Below are 21,464 nucleotides of genomic sequence, written 5' to 3' on the forward strand. Positions count from 1 at the left end.
ACATTTGAGGAAAATTTAATGTTCCAAGTCATACTAGTTATTATTTCTTAGCCATTGATGATGAATATATCAGATGCACCTGTTATGCATAGAAAGAGAAAATGTGATGTGAAACATTGAATTGGGTCATTATGATTGAAGCATAGTTTTGTTTGACATGTGGTGGATCTAAGTGGAGAATGAAACAACCTATGTGAAACGTGACACATATGCTGCACATGTCACTATCATCCACTTGCATGTCTCTGCTCCATTCGGATAGGATCTCACAAAGAAAAATTTGTAATATAAAATTATTGGTCACACTTGTGTTACAAGATTCTGCTTCTTTTTAATTTTTTTTAGTAATTTCTTTTTATAAATTTGGCTAGTTTGGTTTAGAAATTATAGACCAATAAAAAAGAGGAAAGAGTATTATGTTGAAATTTCATCGGTTAATCTAGTTTTTAGTTTATAACCTCGCAATTTATAATGATATTAAAAATATATACTATCCATGAAAGAATGGTAAGTTGGTGGTATGAGACACCAGAAGAATGGATATTGAGAAAATGAGATATGAAAGTTGTAAGAAATTATATAAGAAAAATGTTGTAAAAATAATAGGGTTTTGGATCATATTTCCAAATTTAAATAAATGAATAATATTATATTCTCTCATCAAATAAGAGTTTAACGTACTCCTAATATATTACTTTCAATTAACATGAAGTTATATGTATTAGCTCAATTGATACATGTTATCCTTTATAGATATTATCTTCTTAGATTAAGTAATTTCATATTGATTAAGATTTTTTATCATAATCAAAGTATCTTATCCTATGGAGAGAATAATCTCTTTTGGAGTATTATAATAGTCTCTCGTTATAAAAATTTCCTAGGGATCAAATATTGAACTTTAGTCTTATACAATACTAAAATCAAGTTTTACCAAACCACTGAATCGCATTTTTTTTCTTAGTATTCCACATAGATCAACTGAAATACAAGAGGTGAAATTTCTCTTAAGAAATTAAAGTCAAATTCTTAATGCATTATAAATTAAAAATTCTTGAACAAATTAAGAAGAAAAAATGTTGTTTTCCTCGAATTATAAATAGAGAACTAAATAAAAAAGTATTATTTAAAAAATAATGTCATGAAAAGTTTCTTTTTACTATTTTCAGGATCAATTACGTTAGACTGGACAAGTTCCCGAATTTTGATGTGTCCACACAAAAGTAATAAAAACAATAAAACAGGTTGTCAACTTTGGTGTTCTTCTGCACAAACCTTTTCATTTTTTATGTTCTTCTTCATTTCCTCTCTTACTTGGGAACCCAAATGGGTTTTTGGTGCTTATAAATTTCATACACTATCAATACAAAAAGAAAACCATTTTGGGTACACAAAAGTCTAAAAATTTCTCATTTTGTTGGGTTTTTTCATTGGAAATGTTCAATGTCACATTGACAATGTCTTACCACACCTTAAGTTACCCATCTCACACACTATTAGGTTCTAGAAACATGTGCAAGTTAAGATCTTGTCATGTTCAAGCTATGCCTTCATCTTCAGTTATTTTGAATGCAGTTGAAAGTAGCAATTTTTATCAAAGTAAGAAGCTTCATGGCTCAAATATTGCTTCAGGAATAAAGGGTCAATCTGTTTCTCCTTTGATCAGCAATGTTAATGGTGTTGGTATAATTGGAGGGGTGTGTGTTGATGCCACCTTGAATTTTTTAAGAAGAATTGTGGAGTTGAGTTCAGATTCTTCAAAGGGTGGAGGAAAATCAAATTCAATTCCTTTTGTACTTTGTTCAGATCCTTTGTTAAATAAGGAGGTTTTGTCCTATGAAAAGAGTCATTTTGTTAATGGTAGAAGTAAAGTGGAATTTTTGAAACTGGATTCTTCTCCAATTGTGCAGAATCTTAGGAACAAAAGGGTCTTTCTTGAGAATTCTGGGTCTAGTTGCATTGTGATGCCTTGTAATGTTTCACATTCTTGGTATGAAGAAGTATCAAAGGGATGTTCTGTTCCTTTTCTTCACATGGCTGAGTGTGTTGCCAAGGAGCTCAAGGAAGCCAAGTTAAAGCCACTCGAAGCTGGTAGTCCTTTGCGGATCGGAGTGCTTGCGACAAATGCAACTCTAGCATCTGGATTCTATCAGGAGAAGCTTCGAAACGAAGTAATTTGCTTTTCTCTACATTTTTTGTTGAGTAGCTTGCTATCATAAACCTGAATTGCATATCCTATTAATGCATTAGCTTGTTGTGCTAAATTTGATATGTATTTTCATTAGTAATTTAGTATATGCCTTGTAGTGTACTTGCTCTGAGAATTGCCCCATACACTCTTTATTTTTCATGGTATGAAATTTAGAAAACTCTGATGCATACCTTTATAAATTTCCCCTTAAATAAGTTAGTCGATTTCTTATGAGAATTGAATAGTTGAAGCTGCTTTGATTGAGGTAAATGTGATAGATGGAAGTGATTGCATGCTAATTTGAATCAGGAGCATCTCAAACTTTTGTCAAATTTGCGGTGCCTAATTTAATGTTTTGGCAATTCATGACCTTTCAATTTCATGTTCATGTACTATCTGAGAAACTAACTTTGTTTATATCCTATAGGACTAAACAAAACCCTATCTTGATAAGAGATGGTTATATCCCTACTATCTTTACTATTTTTTTTCTTTTTCGTGATTCATGCAGATCCGATTTCTTCTCTAATCCCTCTACGTATTTCGTATTCCAAAATGATCTAATAAGCCATCAGTCTTTGATCAACACAACATTTAATCTCTAGGCTTTCAGATTTATATGAATCAATAGTTTAGCACTGGTTTACTTCATATAACAGTTAGAACTTGAGGGAAGAAAATACAATCTCAGATCAGGATGAACCATTCTCATCAGTATATCTTTCCCTTATGAAGAATAAGGTCTATGCACATGTGCACTGTTATCACTTATGAGTCACCACTGCCGCTAAAAATATGAACAGCATTTTTCACTATTCTCGTAAAGAGTTTTGTATCTACACATGAGCGCACATACGACTTATTTGTAAGCATGGAATTGACCATAAAGTATGTAGTTTATACATTAGTTATTATTCTGCAATGCTTAATTGCTTATAGAAGAATGACAATGTTGAAATATTATGACACAATAGAAATGTGGATAGTTGTTAATCTTAATTACCTCTATGCAGGGCTTTGAGGTTGTACTGCCTGATAGAGCGACTATGGAGCATACAGTGATACCTGCCACTGAAGCTTTGAACCGAAAGGACATGGAAGGGGCATGCAATCTACTGAGAATTGCACTTCAAGTTCTTCTGGTTAGTGGAGTTAACTCGATTATCCTTGCTTCTGATGATATGCGGGATCTTTTGCCCCAGGATGATCCTCTTCTGAAGAAGTGCATCGATCCAATGGATGCCTTAGCCCGGTCAACTATCAAATGGGTAAGATCCGCACGAGAAAATACATGACCAACACTAGAAAGCAACAATTGCAGTTCATGTTGTATTAGTATTCATTCATCTCGTCTCATCGATATCATGCATCATGTTAATGCAAACTTTTGTACTCACCAATATTTTAACCAAGCAAAAGGTGTGAATATCAGCACATATATCCCTTTTGTATTCACATATATTCCTTCTGTATTCATGTGCAAATCAATTTTATTTGAGCTTAAAGAACCTTTTAGATTATCTGCATAAAATTTACAAAGGGAATCATGGAATCAGTGAACTCACTTTATGAGTGTCAATCTGTTATTTGTTAAATTTCTTTAGTATAATTAGTAGAGTAAACATTAATCTTGCTCAAAATCATTTTAGTTTTCTTGTATTTTGGTGTTAGTACGCATTGCTAGCATAATGTCCGGATCTATACGAAGTGTCAACATTTACTAGACAATGGTGTCATAAATTTGTTAGGCTCAATACAAAGTAATCTATTTATATCAGCACAAAATACTTGAGCATATCCCCCAACATAAGTTCGGTCGTAGTGAAACGAAGTAAAACTCTTGATTCTTGAATCTTCCCTTTGTGATAGAAACACTGAGTTTTAGTGTAACTCAATAGTCAGTTGCCAGAACTATGATGCAGGGACAAATCTTAAGTCCAATCAGCATAGATGCCACTGATTTATTGTTAGTCATTTTTCTTGAATGTGAACTTCACAACACCTCATTGCTCATACTTATGCAAAGAAATCGGGGTTGACACATTTCTAGTAGAAGTAAAAGTTTTCATTGCCCTGCATTTTGCAGAAGAGTAGCCTTCATGTTTCACTAGTTCTGCATTTACAAAAACTGAAGTTAGAATTTATCCAAATGAAAACAGTTCCATGTTATAGTAGACAATTTTCTTGGATCAAACTGTTTTTTTTTGTTCATCCAGTGAGTAAAGATTTGTATAGTCATGTTTTCAGCATTTTATATATACTGATTGTATGGTCATTACTTTCACAAATCACAATTACAATGAAGATTGGTTACGAGTTCGAATCTTGTTGCGCCGCCAATACAAATAATCTCTGAGCTACAAAATATCCTAATTATGGTAAGCTCTAAAGACCAAACTCATCCAAAGTTTCAAATACAAAAATAAAATAAAAATGAGAGATTAGAAAACAAGATTGCATTATTAAAACGTTTCTAAGATTGAAAACAAAACAAATTAAATAAAAAAAGTTTGAAGATTTGAAAACAAACTTGCTAATTGGACTATTTTTTAGAGCTTTAGGACCATTACTTCATTTCAGACTAATGTCTCACAATATTTAGGACAATACTTCAATTTAAGAATAAAAAAGGAGGGACTAATGCTTTTTTACTCCAAATGCAAAGGAATGTATATATTTCTGTGAAAAATAAAATTTTGAAAGACCATCTATTGAAGCTTCTTTATTCCAGGAAATGATGGCAATATTGCAACAACTGCATCACCATATCCAACAGGATCTGTTAAGACCAACAGAAAGAGTTAAGCGAATATATATCAGAACAATGTAAGAACATCCACAAAAGAGAAATCGAGGTAACTAACTAACTAACCGCCATCTTCTCTTAGTATCTTGACAACCTCGCCCGACACGTCAGACTAGACACGAAATGTGACGAAAACATGAGTGAGTGAGTGACTACAAATGTTAGTTATAGAGTAGTTGTCAAAATCATGAGAATTTGGAAGAAGTATATGACTCAAACCTCAATTGGAACCTCACCACCAAGCTGTTCAATATAACAAATCACTTGCCCCTCCTCAACTTTTTGCTTCTGTCAAATAGCAGTAACATGATGTGAATGAATGTGTTTGATAAAAAAAGATAATTTCCCTAGATAGGACAAAAGAGAAAAGTTTCAATGTTACTATCTTTACCTCTTTACATGATGGTGGAGTACGTTTCCCCTTTATGGTTCGAGATCTCCGAAAGAAACCGACCTGCTCTTACGATTTTAGATTGCAGAATGTAAGGAATGATAGAGGACATAAGCTAAGAACATGATACATATATGATATGACATATGCGCAGAATACGCATTCAAAAAGAAACTATAGGACATGACATAGGTATGGTACAACAGAGCACAATTGTTAAATTAATGACAGAGAAATGATGTTTAAAAGTTAGCATGGATCATTATAAACATAATGAACTATAGTAGTTTTTATCTAATGATTATGATATTTCATGACAACTACTTTGAAGTGTTCATGTTTCTTAGGACACAAGTTTTAGATTCTCACCTTTGGAGAGTAAATTATTACCAATCCTTCATCTGCAGCTTTGTCTAGGAATCTCTGGATTGACCCTGAAGAAGAAGGTACTACCGGCTTCGAGATGGCCAATGATGTCGAAGAAACTGCTCCATTTGATTTAGGTGCTTCAGACACAGGATTTACACTTATAGAAGCAGGAATAGCAGGAGGAGGTGTTCTAATTTTTTCGGTCAAATCCCTCACGACATGCAGGTGAAACCCAGCAATCTGATATCATTTAGAGGATTGGTAAATGCAATAACAAGATTGATAAATATTGAGCATTGAGTATCCTTATGAGAGAGAACATGGATAGTAATAGTGTATGCATGATGATGAAGAGATTAAAATTAGTATGTCAACTTAATTGTTCTTACTTTTAATTCTAGTTCCCGGACCGAACTTGTTTCACATAGCTTTGTGAGCAGGAACTCCACCTGCAAAGTGATGAAGTAATATATGTTTCAAAATTTCAGAACAAGAATGTGTATAATTGTAGATAAATATGCCCTTGTCAAGGCACAATGTTCTTCTAAAAGGACGGTCCAGTACACAAGGCATAGCGATCTTCTAAGACTCTTAAAATTTTCTATTCAACAAGCATAAGGCTTGCAAGAGTCATAGAAGAGAAAAGTTCTTTAGCATAACAAAGTAGTTAGATGAACATATAGGGTAATAGATGAAGATTGCATCATGAAGCAGCATATATTTGGATGTGTTGGATACTAGTAGAAGCTGATTAATGGTGATAATGGAAAAGAGAATAATTTATGACTATTGACTAAGTACTAACCTCTTTAAACTTGGGAATGAGGTCACTTGTCAAACCAGAAGATTTAATCTCTTCACAACCATCTTCTGACCTTGTAATAGCTGTTATGTCATCAATATACATGCATGTCATAGGAGCTAGACTATGGTACAAATATCAAGTTAATAGTCTATTGTTTCAATAATATAACTTCAGAAATTTTCAACAGAGAAAATGAATATTAACTTCAAAAAAACAAAAGACTCATTCATTGTAATTGAATTAACTAATATAATACATTTTCTATGATAACCAATGGATGCACCATTTATGTATACATTTATGCTTAATAAAACAATGATAGTTTCTAACTTTCTGTAGTCTTTGCAAGAAATAATTTGTAAATCTCAAAGAATAAAATAACTTACATTGGATCTCTAGTGATGAACCACTGGTTAAAGATCCAATTTTCTGCAGTGACATGACCAAACTAGTATACTGCAGTGACTTCATACTGGTCCAACTTCTTATACCAAACTGTTGTGAAAGACCAATTCTTTTTCCATGAAAGTGCAAGTTCCATACCTTAATATTTGAGCCCCCTAAGCTACCTGTGTTACAATTACTGACACAATTAACCACTTAATGCTATGATAAGAAACTCCAAAGTCCAAACTCTTATGTTGTTAATCTTAACTAATACATAGGATTTAGATTAAGCTTTGATGGGCAGAAAACAAAGGTAGAACAGAAAAATATTTTGGTGATTACATAAGAAAATTAATGAAAGAAGAAAATAACAGAATTTTCCAAGAGAATCTTAGACTTTGTCCTGTATCTTTGAAAAAGTTAACTAAAATGAACAAAATGAGGTACTGGAAATAATCATGGTGCTGGAAAGTTTCATGTTCAGTGCTATTAAAAATGGCGACCGAATGTATGAGACTCCATACAGTAGGGTCTGAGAATAATAGATGCATGTCGACTTTTAGATATATCTCTAGAATAACGATGGTCAACCGACATGTTCTAACTAACCATTGATAAGACAATCAACTTTATCTTTAATGAACTTGCTTATGTGGCTCTGTTTCATTTAAGTCACATTTTTTTATTTATCTAAAACTATTAACTCATTGGCAGCACAAAGTGAATTTAAAGAACTTTTTGGTATCATGTTCCAAACATTCAAAGAAGCTATGAAGATATCCCAAACTCATAGACTCCAATGAAAAACATAAAGTAATGGATGGATATCAAAAGGGTAATAAAAAAACCATTTTTTTGGGCAGTAGCAATTGGAATTGAAGTAAAGGCATGACCTTTGACATTAGCAATGAGGAGAGAGAAGGAAAAAGAGACTCACATGAAGCCATAGGAAGCGTTGAGCAGAAACAGTATGAGTTGAAAGTTGAAAGAAAAAAAGAGAGGAAATTGTGGTGTAGAAGAGAGAGCATTAAGTTAAGAAGAGAACAAAAAAGAAATGATCATGGAAGATGAATGAATCAAGAATGGCTAGCCTTGGATTGGTTGGTACACCTATTCCTATTCTGGCCTCATCTTACTCCTTGCAACTTTGCCTACCACTAAACATAGATGCTATCATTTATACCTTAAAATGGTTTTTTTTATGTAACTCATGTCCTTCACCTCATCGTATGAATAAAGAACTAATATTCCATTTTCGAATGTGTGCTACTACTTCTCCGAATCCATTTTTTGACTTATCTAAGAATTTAATAAGGCACTATTAGATTAGGTGTTAAAATTGGTATATATGAGCTAGATTTGAAGACACTCCACTAAGTCTTCAATGAAGACAACAATCCTACATAAAATAAAAGCACAAATTGTTTTGGATTCTTGTTGAGCCATCTTTGAAGTTTGAATCCATCACATGCATGCTAAAAGTAATCTAATGTGAATCTTATAAAAATATTTTAAGTAGGATGATATATACACTTGATGGTATTATTCCTAAGGAAAACCAAGCATGGGATACAATTTCACATTTTTTGTGAGGGATCAATTACAATTTACAACCTTATTAATTCATGAATCTATTACAAGATTCTCAAATAACTCATTTATATATAGAGAGTAAATTTCATTTTAAGTTCATAATTGTTTTGGTCTAGAAAAAGTGAATTAATGAGATCATGAAAAATGATTTAACCATGACACTAAATACTAATTAATGAGAAAAAGTGACTTAAAAAATATTCAAAACTATCCCTTAGATTATATTTTTATTAAAATGTAGTCAATGTAATTTTTTTTACTTTTTTACTAACAAAGAAAGAATTCTAATGACGCAAGACCCGTTAAATATTAGAAAGATAAAAAGTGAAGAATTCGATTTCTGAGAACGACAATTATTAAAAGAATCATACGATAAAAAATAGGGACTAAAAAAGAAAAAGTAAAAAAACCAATTTTTTTTTGGTTGGAAATTGAAATAACATAATGCCACAATACTCCAAAACCTGGACAACAACCTAATTGAGAAAAGAGAGTTGTGGAACATCCTTAGCCTCTTTTTCAGAGTTCGCAGAAACCCTCATGGCAACGTTCTTGTCAAACATCCTCTTCAAGGGAATTGCATCTCGTTCTCTCACCACACATGTAACCCTTCTTCTCTTTTGTCTCAATTCTACAAAGTTATATGCTTTCTGCTCTTAGCCCTTCTGGGCATAATTTATTTTTACGTTTTTCATCTTCAAATTATCTTGGGATATGGTGTTACGTTAAAAATGATTTTTTTTCATCTGGGTTGTTGAATATTGAAGTTGGACATCAATTGAATGCGAAAATGGGGGATTTTGTGTTATTTTAGCCCATTCAGCTATGATTTGCTGTTAGGTCATAATGTATAATGGGGAACCGTTTTTAGGATTTTGCTCGTGGGGTTATTCATATCTACTTGTAAGATTGAGCTTTTAGAGTTTTCTTATATTTTTTTAATTGAATGAATTCAGAGATGTTTGTACATGTGATCTAATGTTGGGTGGTAAAAAACCAACACGGAAATAAGTGTAGCAGGTATGAAATTGTTGCGTAGGATGAATGGACATACAAGACAACATAAGATTATGAATTAATGTATTGGAGAGAAATTTTAGGTAGCACCTATTGCAGAAAAGATGATAGATCTCGCCTTCGGTGGTTCGGACTTGTGTGAAGGAAACTTGTAGAAACCGAAGTAAGGAGAGTAAATCAAATGAATGGTAGTCCAATTGCAAAAGGTCAAAGAAGACTAACAAAAATTATAGGCAAAATAGTTAAGAATGGTTTAGAAGTTAATACTTTTTCTATAGACATGATTTATGGTAGCAGACTTTAACCTTGTTTGGTGCCGATTCCACCAAGCGGAAAAGGGTTGGTTGTTGTTGCTTCAATTGAAAGATTTCCCTGCCTTACCTTTTTTCCTGTTGATCCTATCTGTTCAGAAAGCAAGTTTAGATTGGCATGACTAGTCATTTGCACGTCTACATGGGCACATTGATTTTGGAGAAGATGGCTGGTCTTACATATTGCATTGCAGTATACTCTATGAATTAGTGCTAGAATTCAGAATAATTTTTCCGCTCTTCAAATTTTGCATCGCGATTTCCTTATGTTAGTCTAACAGTGTTCATTCAACATGTTCACAGCTAAGTAGTTCCTCTTATTATGGAATGAGATACTTTAGCACGGTGTCAAATGATCCCGACACACATGATGACTTCAAGCCAGCTACTAAGCATGAGAGTTCTGGCATTTCTTTGTCCGATGTCGTTGAGAAGGTGAGTTGCATATTAATTGAATCGTGCATATGAAAAAAATTAATTAGATGTTTCTCCATTATTGTTTCAGTGACAGAAGTAATATGCAATTGAAACTGTTGTTCACTTTGGTTAATGTGCACAGGATGTCAAGGATAATCCGGTTATGATATACATGAAAGGTGTACCTGACTTTCCACAATGTGGATTTAGTTCTCTTGCGGTTAGAGTTTTGAAACACTATGGTAAGTAAACACATTCTTTTATGCTGCATTCTTAGTTACAAGAGTTATATGTTCTGAACTTGTACCTTCATGGTATAAGTGTTGCTTCCCCCATGTTCCGAATATCGCGTACAAGGCTATACATTTCTATTAATAAGGACCTTTGCTGAGATTTAATGCCATGCTTTTAAGTTTGAAATGATTTTTTCCAATTCATGATTTTGCTTTGCTTTGTCCTTTTAGTTTAAGCCGACCGCACATAGTGGAACAAAGGCATGGTTGGTGGTTGTTGTTGTTTGTTCTTTTAGTTTACCTATAGTCTGCAGAAGTTTATTACAAATATGAATTTGCATTACTGGGTGACAATTATATACCGTGCAATTATCAATATATTGTTAGGACTTAAGCATATGATGAGAGTCCAATACAAAAGGATAGTCTATTAAGTGGGAGAGCCTCATGACGTAAGTAGAGATTACCTTTTCACTTAACGTGGGACTCGTAATAGTGCCACCCTTTTACGAGTTGACGTTCATGATAGCGTTCACTCTATCGACACTGACCAAATAGTATCATATTGTTATTGCAGATGCTCCTCTAAGTGCTAGAAACATTCTGGAGGATCCTGAACTGAAAAGCGCTGTAAAAGCCTTCAGGTAAGTTCACACTTGCAGGTTTTATTAGTATCTGCTTGGTAAAGAGTAATTCTATATGCACAATTGTTTAAAGTTAAGATTTTTAATAATAAATGTAAAATTTTCAGGAAAAGTAAATAAATAAAATAATAGACTTGTGCAAAATTGAATTACTTTTCCTTTTAAACCTTAATAATTGACAGATAAGGCAATTATATTTGGATTTAATATGCACTGACATCGTAAAAAACTTTACACTGACGGTGCATAGAATTTAAAATCGATATATTTTTGTGATGTGTTACCTCTCATGTTCTTTGGCTGCAGTCACTGGCCAACATTTCCACAAATTTTCATTAAGGGAGAGTTTGTTGGTGGATCTGATATTATTCTTAATATGCACCAGGTTAGTTTTGATATTTATTTTATTATTTTTACTTATTATTTCTACTCATGTTTAATAATTTAATTTTTACTTCCATGTAGAATGGTGAATTGAAGGAATTGCTTAAAGATATCAAGTCCAACCAGTAAAAGCAGAACTAAGGCTATTAATTTAAGAGAATGTGGTAGTTTAGACCAACTTGTTTCATGTATTTTGTTTCTTGCACTGAAAGATAACATCATATGAGTTATTTGTATAAGGTTATCTGGGTAATAATTAACTTGCTTGAAAAATAAGATGTATAAGATATTATTTCTATAAATTTATTTTAAATTTTTGGTGTGAAATAAGAATTGAGACTGAAGTTTTTTTCTTCAGGATTTGAATTATGTTAGGAAAAAATGTTAGTGTATAATTATTAGACTTCTTCATTTGTATGTGATACTATAACATTTAAGTTATGGTTAATGATTGTCCTGATTTTTTATTTTTTGAAAAAGGATGAAACATTATGTTAAACTTCATCACCCCTGAAATTGAGATATAATTTGCCAAATCCCTGATTTGTTACAAGAATTAAAAACTAAAACCTCTTCAATAGTACAAACTGACCCAGAATAATATAATGAGAGAAATACTTAGAAAAACACATTCAAATCTTTTTGCTTATGAACATATCAAAAAGTGACTCAGAAAATTAACTCTCCTATAATATATACCTCATGAAGACATGAACTACTCCATGATTCTGATTGATACTAGTTATATCATTTATGAAGATCCCTCAAGCCCCAACCTTGAGCTCATCAACTATCATTACAAGTCTAATACAAATGAAAAGCTGCTTTCATATATGAGAACAGAATGTATCTACTTACCCTCTTTGACTCTTCAAAGAAATATAAATGTATAATGAATAATACACTATATATATATATATATATATATATAAATGTCTACACTAACAACACATGTATATTATACTCTTGATATATTTGCACTCCTTTGGATTATCTTACTTTTTTTTGGTTCAAACCTTACCCAAATATCAACTTAATCTTTAGAACGACACTCATAAGAAGAAATTGATCATATATTCCAAAAAGAATTAGTTGTTTAGTATTAATTGTACCTAAAAATGAAAAACTATAATCATATAATTTATGTCACAAATAACTATTTATTTATTTTAACCGGGTATAAATTAAAAATCAAATTCTTTTACAGGCTCGTTATCATCAAATGCATTTAATTTACAAGATTTTAAAACTATAATAAAAAACATAACTCTATAATATGTACATAATCACTTTTCTATTAAAATTGGGTGAAATAAAATAGATTTTTTTCTCCTGTTCACTAAATTCACTACAATTCCCATTCGCTTTGCCATATTCTTCATAATATTAAATATGTACAGTTCATCAAACATTAGCAAGCGAAAAATCAAGGGGGAAATCTATTTCCCATAGTAGTGTCACTTAGGTACAAATTATCTGATTGGGCAAGTTATTTAATATTTAAATTAACTAAAATTTACTTAATATTTTATTCAGCAATAAAATAAAATTGTACAACGTGACAATTCTGAGTATAACAGATAAAATTCCAGAAATTATATAGCCAAATGTCCTATCAAAATGACCACTTTGAGTTCATCAAGAAAAATTAGCATAAATTCGTCTTTATGTTGGTTCCATCAGCAAAATATTCTTCAATTCGATTATATTATCGTCTCCTTCAGTTATTTGAGTGCTCATAATAAGCTAAGGCTAAAGAATGAGAGTGTTGTTACCAATTATTTGCCAAAACAAAAAAGATAAGCTACCAGGATTCGATAGCTCCAAGCTAAATGACCAGCCTGTATATCTAAATGATAACATAAACTTCTATCTCTATAGTTGCAACTTGCAAGACTGAGGTATGGTTATTGAGCAATCAAAACCAAACAAAACAAGGCCTCAAGATTAATGTCTCTCCATGTTTCCAAAATTTATTTCTGAAGAAAAGTTGCGAGATGTCATCAATGGTGACTGTGGTCGCCATGTCCATAAGGATCGCCGCCGGGTCCAACCACTTCAAGCTGTGAAAGAAATAATCAAATAATTAGCTCCAATGAAAACAGTCAATTGATTAGTATTCAACTAATTATTTGATTAGGACTTTAATTTTAAATTGGTGAGAATAATTTAATTGGAACATATCAACCATATCAACAAAGGGTGGCTATATATGCACACCCTATATGGTGTTTCTAAATCCGTCATTCATGAAAATCCAAAATAACACAACATTTATTTGAGACATAGCGTTGTTTTGGAATTTCATGAAATTAGAGAACATGGATTGCATTGGACATTGTTCTAGTTAGTCTGCAGCCTCCAATGCTCAAACAATGGGAAAGTGGAGGCTTTGCTATGAGGGGGAGAGGAGAGAGCGAGTTTTTTTTAAGGAAAAAACTAATTTACTACTGTAGCCTCTCCAACAAACTTGGAGTTTACCAATGTGAGCAAACCCCTATATATATAGTAACAAATAACTCGTCCATATTATTGGATTAAAGCATTGTTGTTACTAATATTATTCTTTATATATATGTACTGAGCCAGTTCATAAGCTGGTGGGTACAACTTGAGAAAGTTTAAGCTAGAGACATTTAATAAACAAGCCACAGAATTTTCAGCTCATTGACCTGTTAACAAACTGAGTTGCAAGCCAAGTCATGGGATGGCTTAGCTGGCTCAGTGCCAGTTCTACCAAAATGTTTGTTTTTACGACTTTCAAGCTACATAGTTAATCTTGACATTTAACTCTAAACTTGTCTTCATAATAATAGAATACTAAATGTGGTTCTCAACTTACCTCAAAATACTGTGTGCACACTGGACATTCAAAATGCTTGCCTTTCTCCAGCCAAAACCAGACAACATCATGCTCATCCTCTGCAGTTAAAACAAATTATTCACCTCAACATCATAGTCAAATTCTTTTACCATGTTGTGGAGAAACTCACAAGGATTCAAGAGAAAGACAACTTACCGCCTTCACCTCCTGGGCATCCAACTATCCTTCTATCATAGTATGACTTAACAATAGCAGGTGCTTCCTATTGACCAAAACAAAAAAAATGAAACAGGCATACATGAAAAGTACATCCAAACCACAAACACACACATATATATAAGGGCAATGTGAATCCAACACAAATATAAGACTAAAAGTAAAGCTAATATTTACATCACTTATAAAACAGGAAAAACAGGGAGAAGTGAAGAACGAGAGAAAGAAAAAAACATGACTACTCAGATAGCTTTGGGGATAAATGAAAAGTGAAAGGTGGAAAGTAAAAAAAAAGGCTTAAGCATGCAAGTTATGGTCGAATAGGGGATAAAGAAAGATAGGTGTACATGAATACCCTCTTAGGTAAATACACATCCAACAGTAATTTTCATCAACAAAAAAAAACAAAAAATCAACCAGCGATAAAACAAAAATTAATTTTCGTTTTATCACTCCTAATAGAAGTTTTGAAACAAAATTCACTCCACTGCATATCCGCTGTGATATCAAGTATGCAAAATCTAGTCATATACAAATACCAAACCAGCTGCAACAAACAATGATAAAACGAGAATTAATCCTTTATTATGTACATATATAATTTTCTTTTAAAAAAGATATGAACACTAACCTTTGTCCCAAAAGGACCTTCGGGGTGGTCTATTTCAAGAATATCCCTTCCCTATACAAAAACAAACAAATTTAGACAAAGGTAAAAAACATCTACTCTACAGCAAAAATGCTCACCAAAGTAACATTGAAATCAGAGAAATACTATTCATTGATCACAAATGATTTTTCAGAAACACAAAATCCACCCTTTTGCTAGGAGAGGGGATAAATCAGTTAAATTAAAACTAACTAACTAAATAGAAAAGACCCGATTTGGTCTTAGTCCGCTTAGAAATAAAAGCCACCAAATATTTCTAAGATTTTCTTATATGAGACAATACGATTTTGAACCTTCAATTATTATTCTCATGCCACAATTTGGCCCCAAAAATTGGACCACAAATCTTTAGGGCATATTTGGTGACTTTATTTTTTCAACACAAAATCACGGTCCATTATGTGATACTTTATTCTGTTATGGAACCAAATTTTATCGACCTAAACATAATAAATAAAACAAATCACAACAAATTAATTGGATTCATAATATTTAGCATTAGGTATAAGGAAGAAGAAAACAAAAAAAAACCTGAAGCTGAGCCTGAATCTCCTCGCGTTCATGACCAGTAGCAATTGGCACTACATCTTCAACCCTCTTGATCGAAGCACCTTCAATCACATCAAATAAACAAAATCAATAAAATTAAAAAATAAAAGAGAGAATGAGAGAGATGATTAACAATACCTGATTGGGTGGTAAGAAAGCGAGTGGCGGAGAGAGGAGCGGCGGTGGCGGTGGCGAATCGGAATGCGGTGGAAGCGGATCGGCGATGAGAAGAAGAAGTGGTTAGGGATTTGAGATTAGAAGAGAAGAGTCTTCGCCACATGGTTAGTTTCAAGTGAGAGGATACGGTGTCGTTTGATTGAACAGTTAATCTCACTTTTCTGTTTTATAACAAATTCTGAATCAGTGAAATCAATAAGTGATGCTTGTAGTTAATAAACACGCCACGCACGTGCCAAATACAACATTCCTAGTTGTTTGTTTGTTTCAATAATCATATCCTGCCAGAATGTCAATGGGTTTGGGTTGAGTTCGCGTTTTAACCCAACAATTCTTTGATCCATCCATATAATATCAACTTGGCGGAATCAAATTTTTTCTCTCAAATTTTGGATATTATCATCCTTATTCTCTACCTTACTTTTTATATAAACATTTTTCTACTTATTTTATAAAAAATATTAGTAATCATTCAACATTTTCACTCCTTTGAGTGTCACTTGTTGAAATGGACAATCAAAAATCTCGAAAGAGATTAATTTCTTACAAAAAAATAAGAATACCCTTGGAAGTACTAAAAATTTTCATAAACCCAATTTATAATGGGATAATATTTTTGTCCCTACTATATTTGGATGATCATGAAAAATATAAATGGTCTAATTTAAATATACAATAATTCAAAGTTGATTCTTAGAGTGTGGCACAATCAATAAAAAGAATCTTACAATGAAAAGTCCATGGTTCATCCCATATGAGTACAGAACAATAATTTGTTGGGTGTATATATCATTGTACCATGGCCATGTGTCATGAGGCCATCATTATCACTTGTTTTGATGCAATATAACTAATGATGAACAATTACCCTGAGACAAACCAATTGCAGTGTAAATTCCAATTGTCATAGGATATTCCTCGAAATACCTCTACACATACTATATAGTTATTTGATCCTTCAATCATGATTTACAGTAATATCTAAAGTCTTTTTCTTGTATACTCCCTATAATATTTTATTGGATTTGGATTAAATTTGTCATTTACTAAAAAAAATAAAGGACAAAAATGGAGTTTTAAGTTTGAGACACCCATTATATTTCGTAAAATATATGCTTCTACAAACAAATAATAAAGGGATCATCTTAGAGAATACAACCCAATACCCAACCTCACAAACTAGAGTAATCTTCATTGCATAAAAATGTACTAATTTGATTGACGAAAGAACAAGTAGATACATATATAATAAACTCGATAAAACTCATACATCAATCAATAAGCCTTCCTATTATTACAATAAATCTATATCCTATAGTATATTATACGCTCATGCATTTTGTTTGCATTAGTTATTACACAATCTCATGATCCATCATGGGTAACGAACACTAAGCAATTTAACATCATCTATAACAGGTCCACAAAGTGAACCAGAGTTATCATTCTTCATAGTATAAAATGTACTAAGAAACCTAACACGTGTTCGTGTTGTAACAGCCTTAAACCTAAGTTTCCCTCTAGTATATCCACCTTTGCCCTTAGATTCATATGGCACTTGAACAGTGTCTCTACCAGCAAATGCTTCTACAATCATTGAACCTTCACATGCATTGTTGGCATCACCAACACTGAAAGTTAGGTCATAAGTTTTACCAATAGTGGTTATGACTATTTGTGCTAGGGCACTTTCTTTTCCAGCAACAAGTTCAATGGCTCTTTGTCCTTCTGGTACACTGAAATGCTTAGAGTCTATGTATTTTACTGCTTTAAGTGACTCAACTATCCATCCTGGTAAAGGACTATGAGAGTCCTCAATATGGGGTGGTATTAGGACTCCCCATGATGCATTAGGGAATACATATGGGCCTTCTTCAAAGTTCCCATTTTTCAGTAAATTGGCTGCACCAACATTGCAAAATATATTAGTTAATGCTTATAATATAATAAGTTCAATGCTTCTAATAGTGTACCTCTTCATGTTTGTGTAGTTTTTTTAACAGTACTAGAATCAAACTTGAACAAAACTTTATCTACTAGTCTCAATCTAGTCCTATGTTTATAGGAGTGATGTGAAAACTGGACCGGATCAGATAGTCCGATCAGTCCAACTATTAACCAGATTTGAAAACGGCTAAATAATTATTTTTTATGCATGGAATACACAATGAAAGAGAATTAACCTGTGGTTCTTTTGGGTGGGTTCAAAAGCTTCAAAGCAACTGAATCAATAAGTGGGCCACATGCTGGGTCCTCTTCAACACCTGTGTTATGTATCACAATTTCACCTTCTGGAAAATCAGCCTTAAACCCACATGCAAAAGATTCCCAACCATTGCTTCCATACATAGTCTGAATAGGGATCACTCCCCAATCACCATTCTCAATGGTTGGCACAACAGATACATTAAGTTTCTCTTCTTGTGCACATGTACGAGCTGCACTAAATGTTATTGAGTAGAATGAACCTTTAGTCAACTTCACCTTTTGCTTAATGGAAGCTTCATTTCCAAGCCTAACAGCATAGGCACCTTCAGGTACAACTAGTAACATGTCACCTTGTTTCTGACCTGATTTTATGTATTCCACGAACCCTGAAACTATCCAATTGGGTATAGCATCATAACCCACCACTTGGGAGCCCTTCAATTGTGATGCTTTTGGGCCATGCTCAAAGTCACCATTGGGCAATAAACCTGAAATAAGGGTACAAATGAAGTACCTTCTTAGTTACTCTACAATGTTTATGCTCCACTTATACACTATCCATATCATTCATTTGCATTAATAATAATTAAATATAAATGAAGAATAACAATGTATAATTTTTTACAATGTCGATTTTATATAGAGATGGCAAAACGGACTGTTCAGCCCGTTTAGCCTCGCCCGCAATTGCCCACAAAATTTAAGCGGGTGTGGGCATGCACGCATTGGTTTAACGGACATAAAACGGGCTAACAAGCTTGCGAGGAGTCGCATACATTATTGAATAATTAAAAAAATAAAAAAATTCATGTAATAAATGAAATGAAATTAAATAAAGTAATTGAAGATAAAAAATTAACAAAAATTTTGATTTCTTGGATGAAGTTTAACAAATGATATTATATTACAATTTTGTTAGGATTAAAAATTACATTACATCATAACTTATTTAAAATTTTCTTATTTTTCCTGAAATTATATTTATGGGTTACTCACGTGTCCACTCTCATAACTAACGGAAATGCCTGCAAATTTGGCAGGCAGAACAGGCCAAGTAAAACAGGCAAATATGCAAAATTTATAAGGTCTACTCGCAGCCGATGCCCATTTTATCATCTGTAATTTTATATAGATAATAATAAGAAAGTAATGTCGGTTTAAGACTACTTTTTGGTCTGGTTACATATGACAGAGAGCATGTTAGTGCCAGTTGTCAGCACATGGAAATATGTGTAAGCCATGTGAACAGATTACAAACTTGTTCTTGTAGATATCCCTAGAAGTTGTCCTCAATTTTTTTTTCTTGGGTAGATCTTAACATTGGCACATTCTAAATGATTGTTACATTACTTTAAATTAGTATTTGTGTAAATAAATAATAAAAAATAATGCCTAAGTATATCCTGGTATAAGAATCAAAATGTTCCATGTGAGCAATAATTTATCATGATTTTTTTGAAGGACATGATTATTAATTTCAATCACCACGTATAATTTGACCGTTCAATTTTACTTCTAAATGGCAATAAATTAGTGTTCTCGATATAGCTACATAACAAGACAAATATTAATTTTAGTTCCAGCATAATTACCATAAGAGGATATTGTGGGTTCAGACAATGCAGAGTGTAGACAGAAAGGACTACCATTTCACATGGTTGCAGTGGAATCACATGCAATGTTCAATATCCTATGTAATTAATATATCAATATAAAATTATATTTATAAAATAAATTATTACTCTGCATTTATTTGTGAGTCTTTTTTAACAAAGCATTTACTAAGGTGTTAAATCAAAAAAATTAAATATTCTTAAAATGTGCTTACAATAAAAGGATAAAGCATTTTAAACTTAGATTAGGACACATAAAACTGAATCATATGGTTAAAGCATTCAAACATTAGAAATGTCTTTTTGGGAGTCAAAATGTTAAAAGAGATGAAATATTTTAATGGTTTATGCAAGGTATATATGTTTACAATTTAAGTATTCAAATTTTTTACAGCAAGACTTAATAAGTTAAATTATCATAGTATGTGAGGAACGTATGAGTCAAAAGTTATGTCATTATCAATTGTAAAATTAGATGATTGAATATGCCTAACCTAGAAACTACTATTTACAAAAATAGTAGTTTGGATATTCAGGTGATTTGGAATAATAAAATAAATGTGAGTCTAAATACTACTATTTACAAAAATTAAAATATGGATTTTTGCAGTACTTAGGGAATACATAAAAATGAATACATAAGAGAGAAAATTGAAGTAACTCCTATTATAAAAAATGATTAAATCTTAGGTAGTTTGAACATATCTTCAAAAGAGTAGATCGAATGGAGATTACTCTAATTAGTAGAGGAAAAGAGATCAAAAAAATAATAGGCGAAACGATTAAGAAATACTTAATGATTAATATTTTGTCAATGAACTTGTAATAAAATATTATGACATTATTCGATCTATGTTGCGGATCGACCTCCTACCTAGTGAGAATAAAGCTTCTTTTGTTATTTTGGTAAAAGTAAAAAGGTTCTTAATGGTGCTATTAAAATTAAGATGAGAATAAATTATTGTTGAAATATAAATATTTGTTAATTTCGAGACACATCAAATAAGAACAATTAAGCAGCTGAGTTACATGAAGAAATCTCAATTCCAAAGCATTATATGAGTGACCAATGGTAGAAGATTAAAAACAATGAACTTGCATTGAATCACACTTGGATTTTCTCATAATACACTAGTGATTAATATGATAGTTCTAAAGTTGTTGAAGAAAGATAAAGAAAAGTGATTTAGATGAATCAATATATAAGTGGATAGTTAATGAATTAGAACTTACCATCAATAATTGACAAAGAAGTGTGGCATGTTGAGAAGAATAACACTAGTAGGAGTTTGAACTTCTCCATTTTGATGAACCAAACAAGAGAGTGATAGAGATATGTGAGAGTTTGAGTTGAGATATCTTTGGACTAGAGCACTTCCTTTTATTTGATTCATTACATGAATAAGCCACTGAATTTAACATAAAACTACATCCATGCCACTAGAACTATCTTACATATATCTAGATAGGGATGTTGTCCGAACATTATCTCATTCCATGTACCAAACCAATCATAGTGCTACATTTTATCATTTATTGTTTTTAAAAATATTTTTTTATTTGCGTGTCAACGTATGATTGACTTGGCATAGAAAATAGGATACAGTTACAGACATGTGATCCCCATCTATATATATCCTATAATTTTTCACGAAGGTT

General features: G+C 32.2%; 5 protein-coding genes across 7 annotated transcripts; 2 read left to right on the plus strand and 3 right to left on the minus strand.

Moving 5' to 3' along the window:
• Positions 1,257–3,650, plus strand: LOC109342825. The gene is made up of 2 exons (XM_019580834.1): positions 1,257–2,171; positions 3,205–3,650. The coding sequence occupies exons 1-2, from the start codon at positions 1,437–1,439 to the stop codon at positions 3,484–3,486; spliced, it is 1,017 nt and encodes a 338-aa protein (XP_019436379.1). The 5' UTR covers positions 1,257–1,436; the 3' UTR covers positions 3,487–3,650.
• Positions 3,816–7,973, minus strand: LOC109342826 (biotin carboxyl carrier protein of acetyl-CoA carboxylase-like). Of its 2 annotated transcripts, none has more exons than XM_019580836.1 (9): positions 7,887–7,973; positions 6,949–7,131; positions 6,563–6,642; positions 6,147–6,206; positions 5,758–5,997; positions 5,389–5,451; positions 5,217–5,285; positions 5,064–5,109; positions 3,816–4,970 (listed from the first exon to the last, which is right to left on the minus strand). In XM_019580836.1, exons 1-9 carry the CDS (start codon positions 7,894–7,896, stop codon positions 4,900–4,902), a joined length of 822 nt encoding a protein of 273 aa, XP_019436381.1. In that variant the 5' UTR covers positions 7,897–7,973; the 3' UTR covers positions 3,816–4,899. The 2 variants fall into 2 exon arrangements, with proteins under 2 accessions (XP_019436381.1, XP_019436382.1); XM_019580837.1 differs by having other exon boundaries at positions 4,900–4,970; positions 5,234–5,285.
• Positions 8,999–11,865, plus strand: LOC109342827 (monothiol glutaredoxin-S15, mitochondrial-like). The gene is made up of 6 exons (XM_019580838.1): positions 8,999–9,145; positions 10,174–10,305; positions 10,430–10,529; positions 11,098–11,164; positions 11,471–11,549; positions 11,630–11,865. The coding sequence occupies exons 1-6, from the start codon at positions 9,083–9,085 to the stop codon at positions 11,675–11,677; spliced, it is 489 nt and encodes a 162-aa protein (XP_019436383.1). The 5' UTR covers positions 8,999–9,082; the 3' UTR covers positions 11,678–11,865.
• Positions 13,296–20,590, minus strand: LOC109342828 (cytochrome c oxidase subunit 5b-1, mitochondrial-like). 2 transcript variants are annotated; one of them, XM_019580839.1, is made up of 7 exons: positions 20,586–20,590; positions 15,946–16,140; positions 15,790–15,869; positions 15,220–15,270; positions 14,568–14,634; positions 14,391–14,470; positions 13,296–13,611 (listed from the first exon to the last, which is right to left on the minus strand). In XM_019580839.1, exons 2-7 carry the CDS (start codon positions 16,085–16,087, stop codon positions 13,552–13,554), a joined length of 480 nt encoding a protein of 159 aa, XP_019436384.1. In that variant the 5' UTR covers positions 16,088–16,140; positions 20,586–20,590; the 3' UTR covers positions 13,296–13,551. The 2 variants fall into 2 exon arrangements, with proteins under 2 accessions (XP_019436384.1, XP_019436385.1); XM_019580840.1 differs by lacking the exon at positions 20,586–20,590 and having other exon boundaries at positions 15,946–16,171.
• Positions 17,220–21,164, minus strand: LOC109342824. The gene is made up of 3 exons (XM_019580833.1): positions 21,039–21,164; positions 18,168–18,680; positions 17,220–17,886 (listed from the first exon to the last, which is right to left on the minus strand). Exons 1-3 carry the CDS (start codon positions 21,106–21,108, stop codon positions 17,360–17,362), a joined length of 1,110 nt encoding a protein of 369 aa, XP_019436378.1. The 5' UTR covers positions 21,109–21,164; the 3' UTR covers positions 17,220–17,359.

Source organism: Lupinus angustifolius, chromosome LG03, assembly GCF_001865875.1.
Source record: "Lupinus angustifolius cultivar Tanjil chromosome LG03, LupAngTanjil_v1.0, whole genome shotgun sequence".
In the NCBI taxonomy this organism is placed as follows: domain Eukaryota; kingdom Viridiplantae; phylum Streptophyta; class Magnoliopsida; order Fabales; family Fabaceae; genus Lupinus; species Lupinus angustifolius.

Bases quoted from the DNA above. Each gene is read 5' to 3' on its own strand.
- LOC109342825 (XM_019580834.1), top strand. From the start codon at position 1,437: ATGTTCAATGTCACATTGACAATGTCTTACCACACCTTAAGTTACCCA. The intron at 2,172-3,204 runs GTAATTTGCTTT...ACCTCTATGCAG, and splicing joins AGGAGAAGCTTCGAAACGAA to GGCTTTGAGGTTGTACTGCC.
- LOC109342828 (XM_019580839.1), bottom strand. From the start codon at position 16,087: ATGTGGCGAAGACTCTTCTCTTCTAATCTCAAATCCCTAACCACTTCT. The intron at 14,635-15,219 runs GTTAGTGTTCAT...TTTGGTCAATAG, and splicing joins AAGGTCCTTTTGGGACAAAG to GAAGCACCTGCTATTGTTAA. The intron at 13,612-14,390 runs GTAAGTTGAGAA...TTTCTTTCACAG, and splicing joins TGTGCACACAGTATTTTGAG to CTTGAAGTGGTTGGACCCGG.
- LOC109342824 (XM_019580833.1), bottom strand. From the start codon at position 21,108: ATGGAGAAGTTCAAACTCCTACTAGTGTTATTCTTCTCAACATGCCAC. The intron at 18,681-21,038 runs GTAAGTTCTAAT...CCCTTATTTCAG, and splicing joins TTCTTTGTCAATTATTGATG to GTTTATTGCCCAATGGTGAC. The intron at 17,887-18,167 runs GTTAATTCTCTT...ATGTTGGTGCAG, and splicing joins CCCACCCAAAAGAACCACAG to CCAATTTACTGAAAAATGGG.
- LOC109342826 (XM_019580836.1), bottom strand. The intron at 5,452-5,757 runs GTGAGAATCTAA...TCGTAAGAGCAG, and splicing joins TAATAATTTACTCTCCAAAG to GTCGGTTTCTTTCGGAGATC. The intron at 5,110-5,216 runs GTTTGAGTCATA...TTTCGTGTCTAG, and splicing joins GTGGTGAGGTTCCAATTGAG to TCTGACGTGTCGGGCGAGGT.
- LOC109342827 (XM_019580838.1), top strand. From the start codon at position 9,083: ATGGCAACGTTCTTGTCAAACATCCTCTTCAAGGGAATTGCATCTCGT. The intron at 10,530-11,097 runs GTAAGTAAACAC...TTGTTATTGCAG, and splicing joins TAGAGTTTTGAAACACTATG to ATGCTCCTCTAAGTGCTAGA. The intron at 11,550-11,629 runs GTTAGTTTTGAT...ACTTCCATGTAG, and splicing joins TTATTCTTAATATGCACCAG to AATGGTGAATTGAAGGAATT.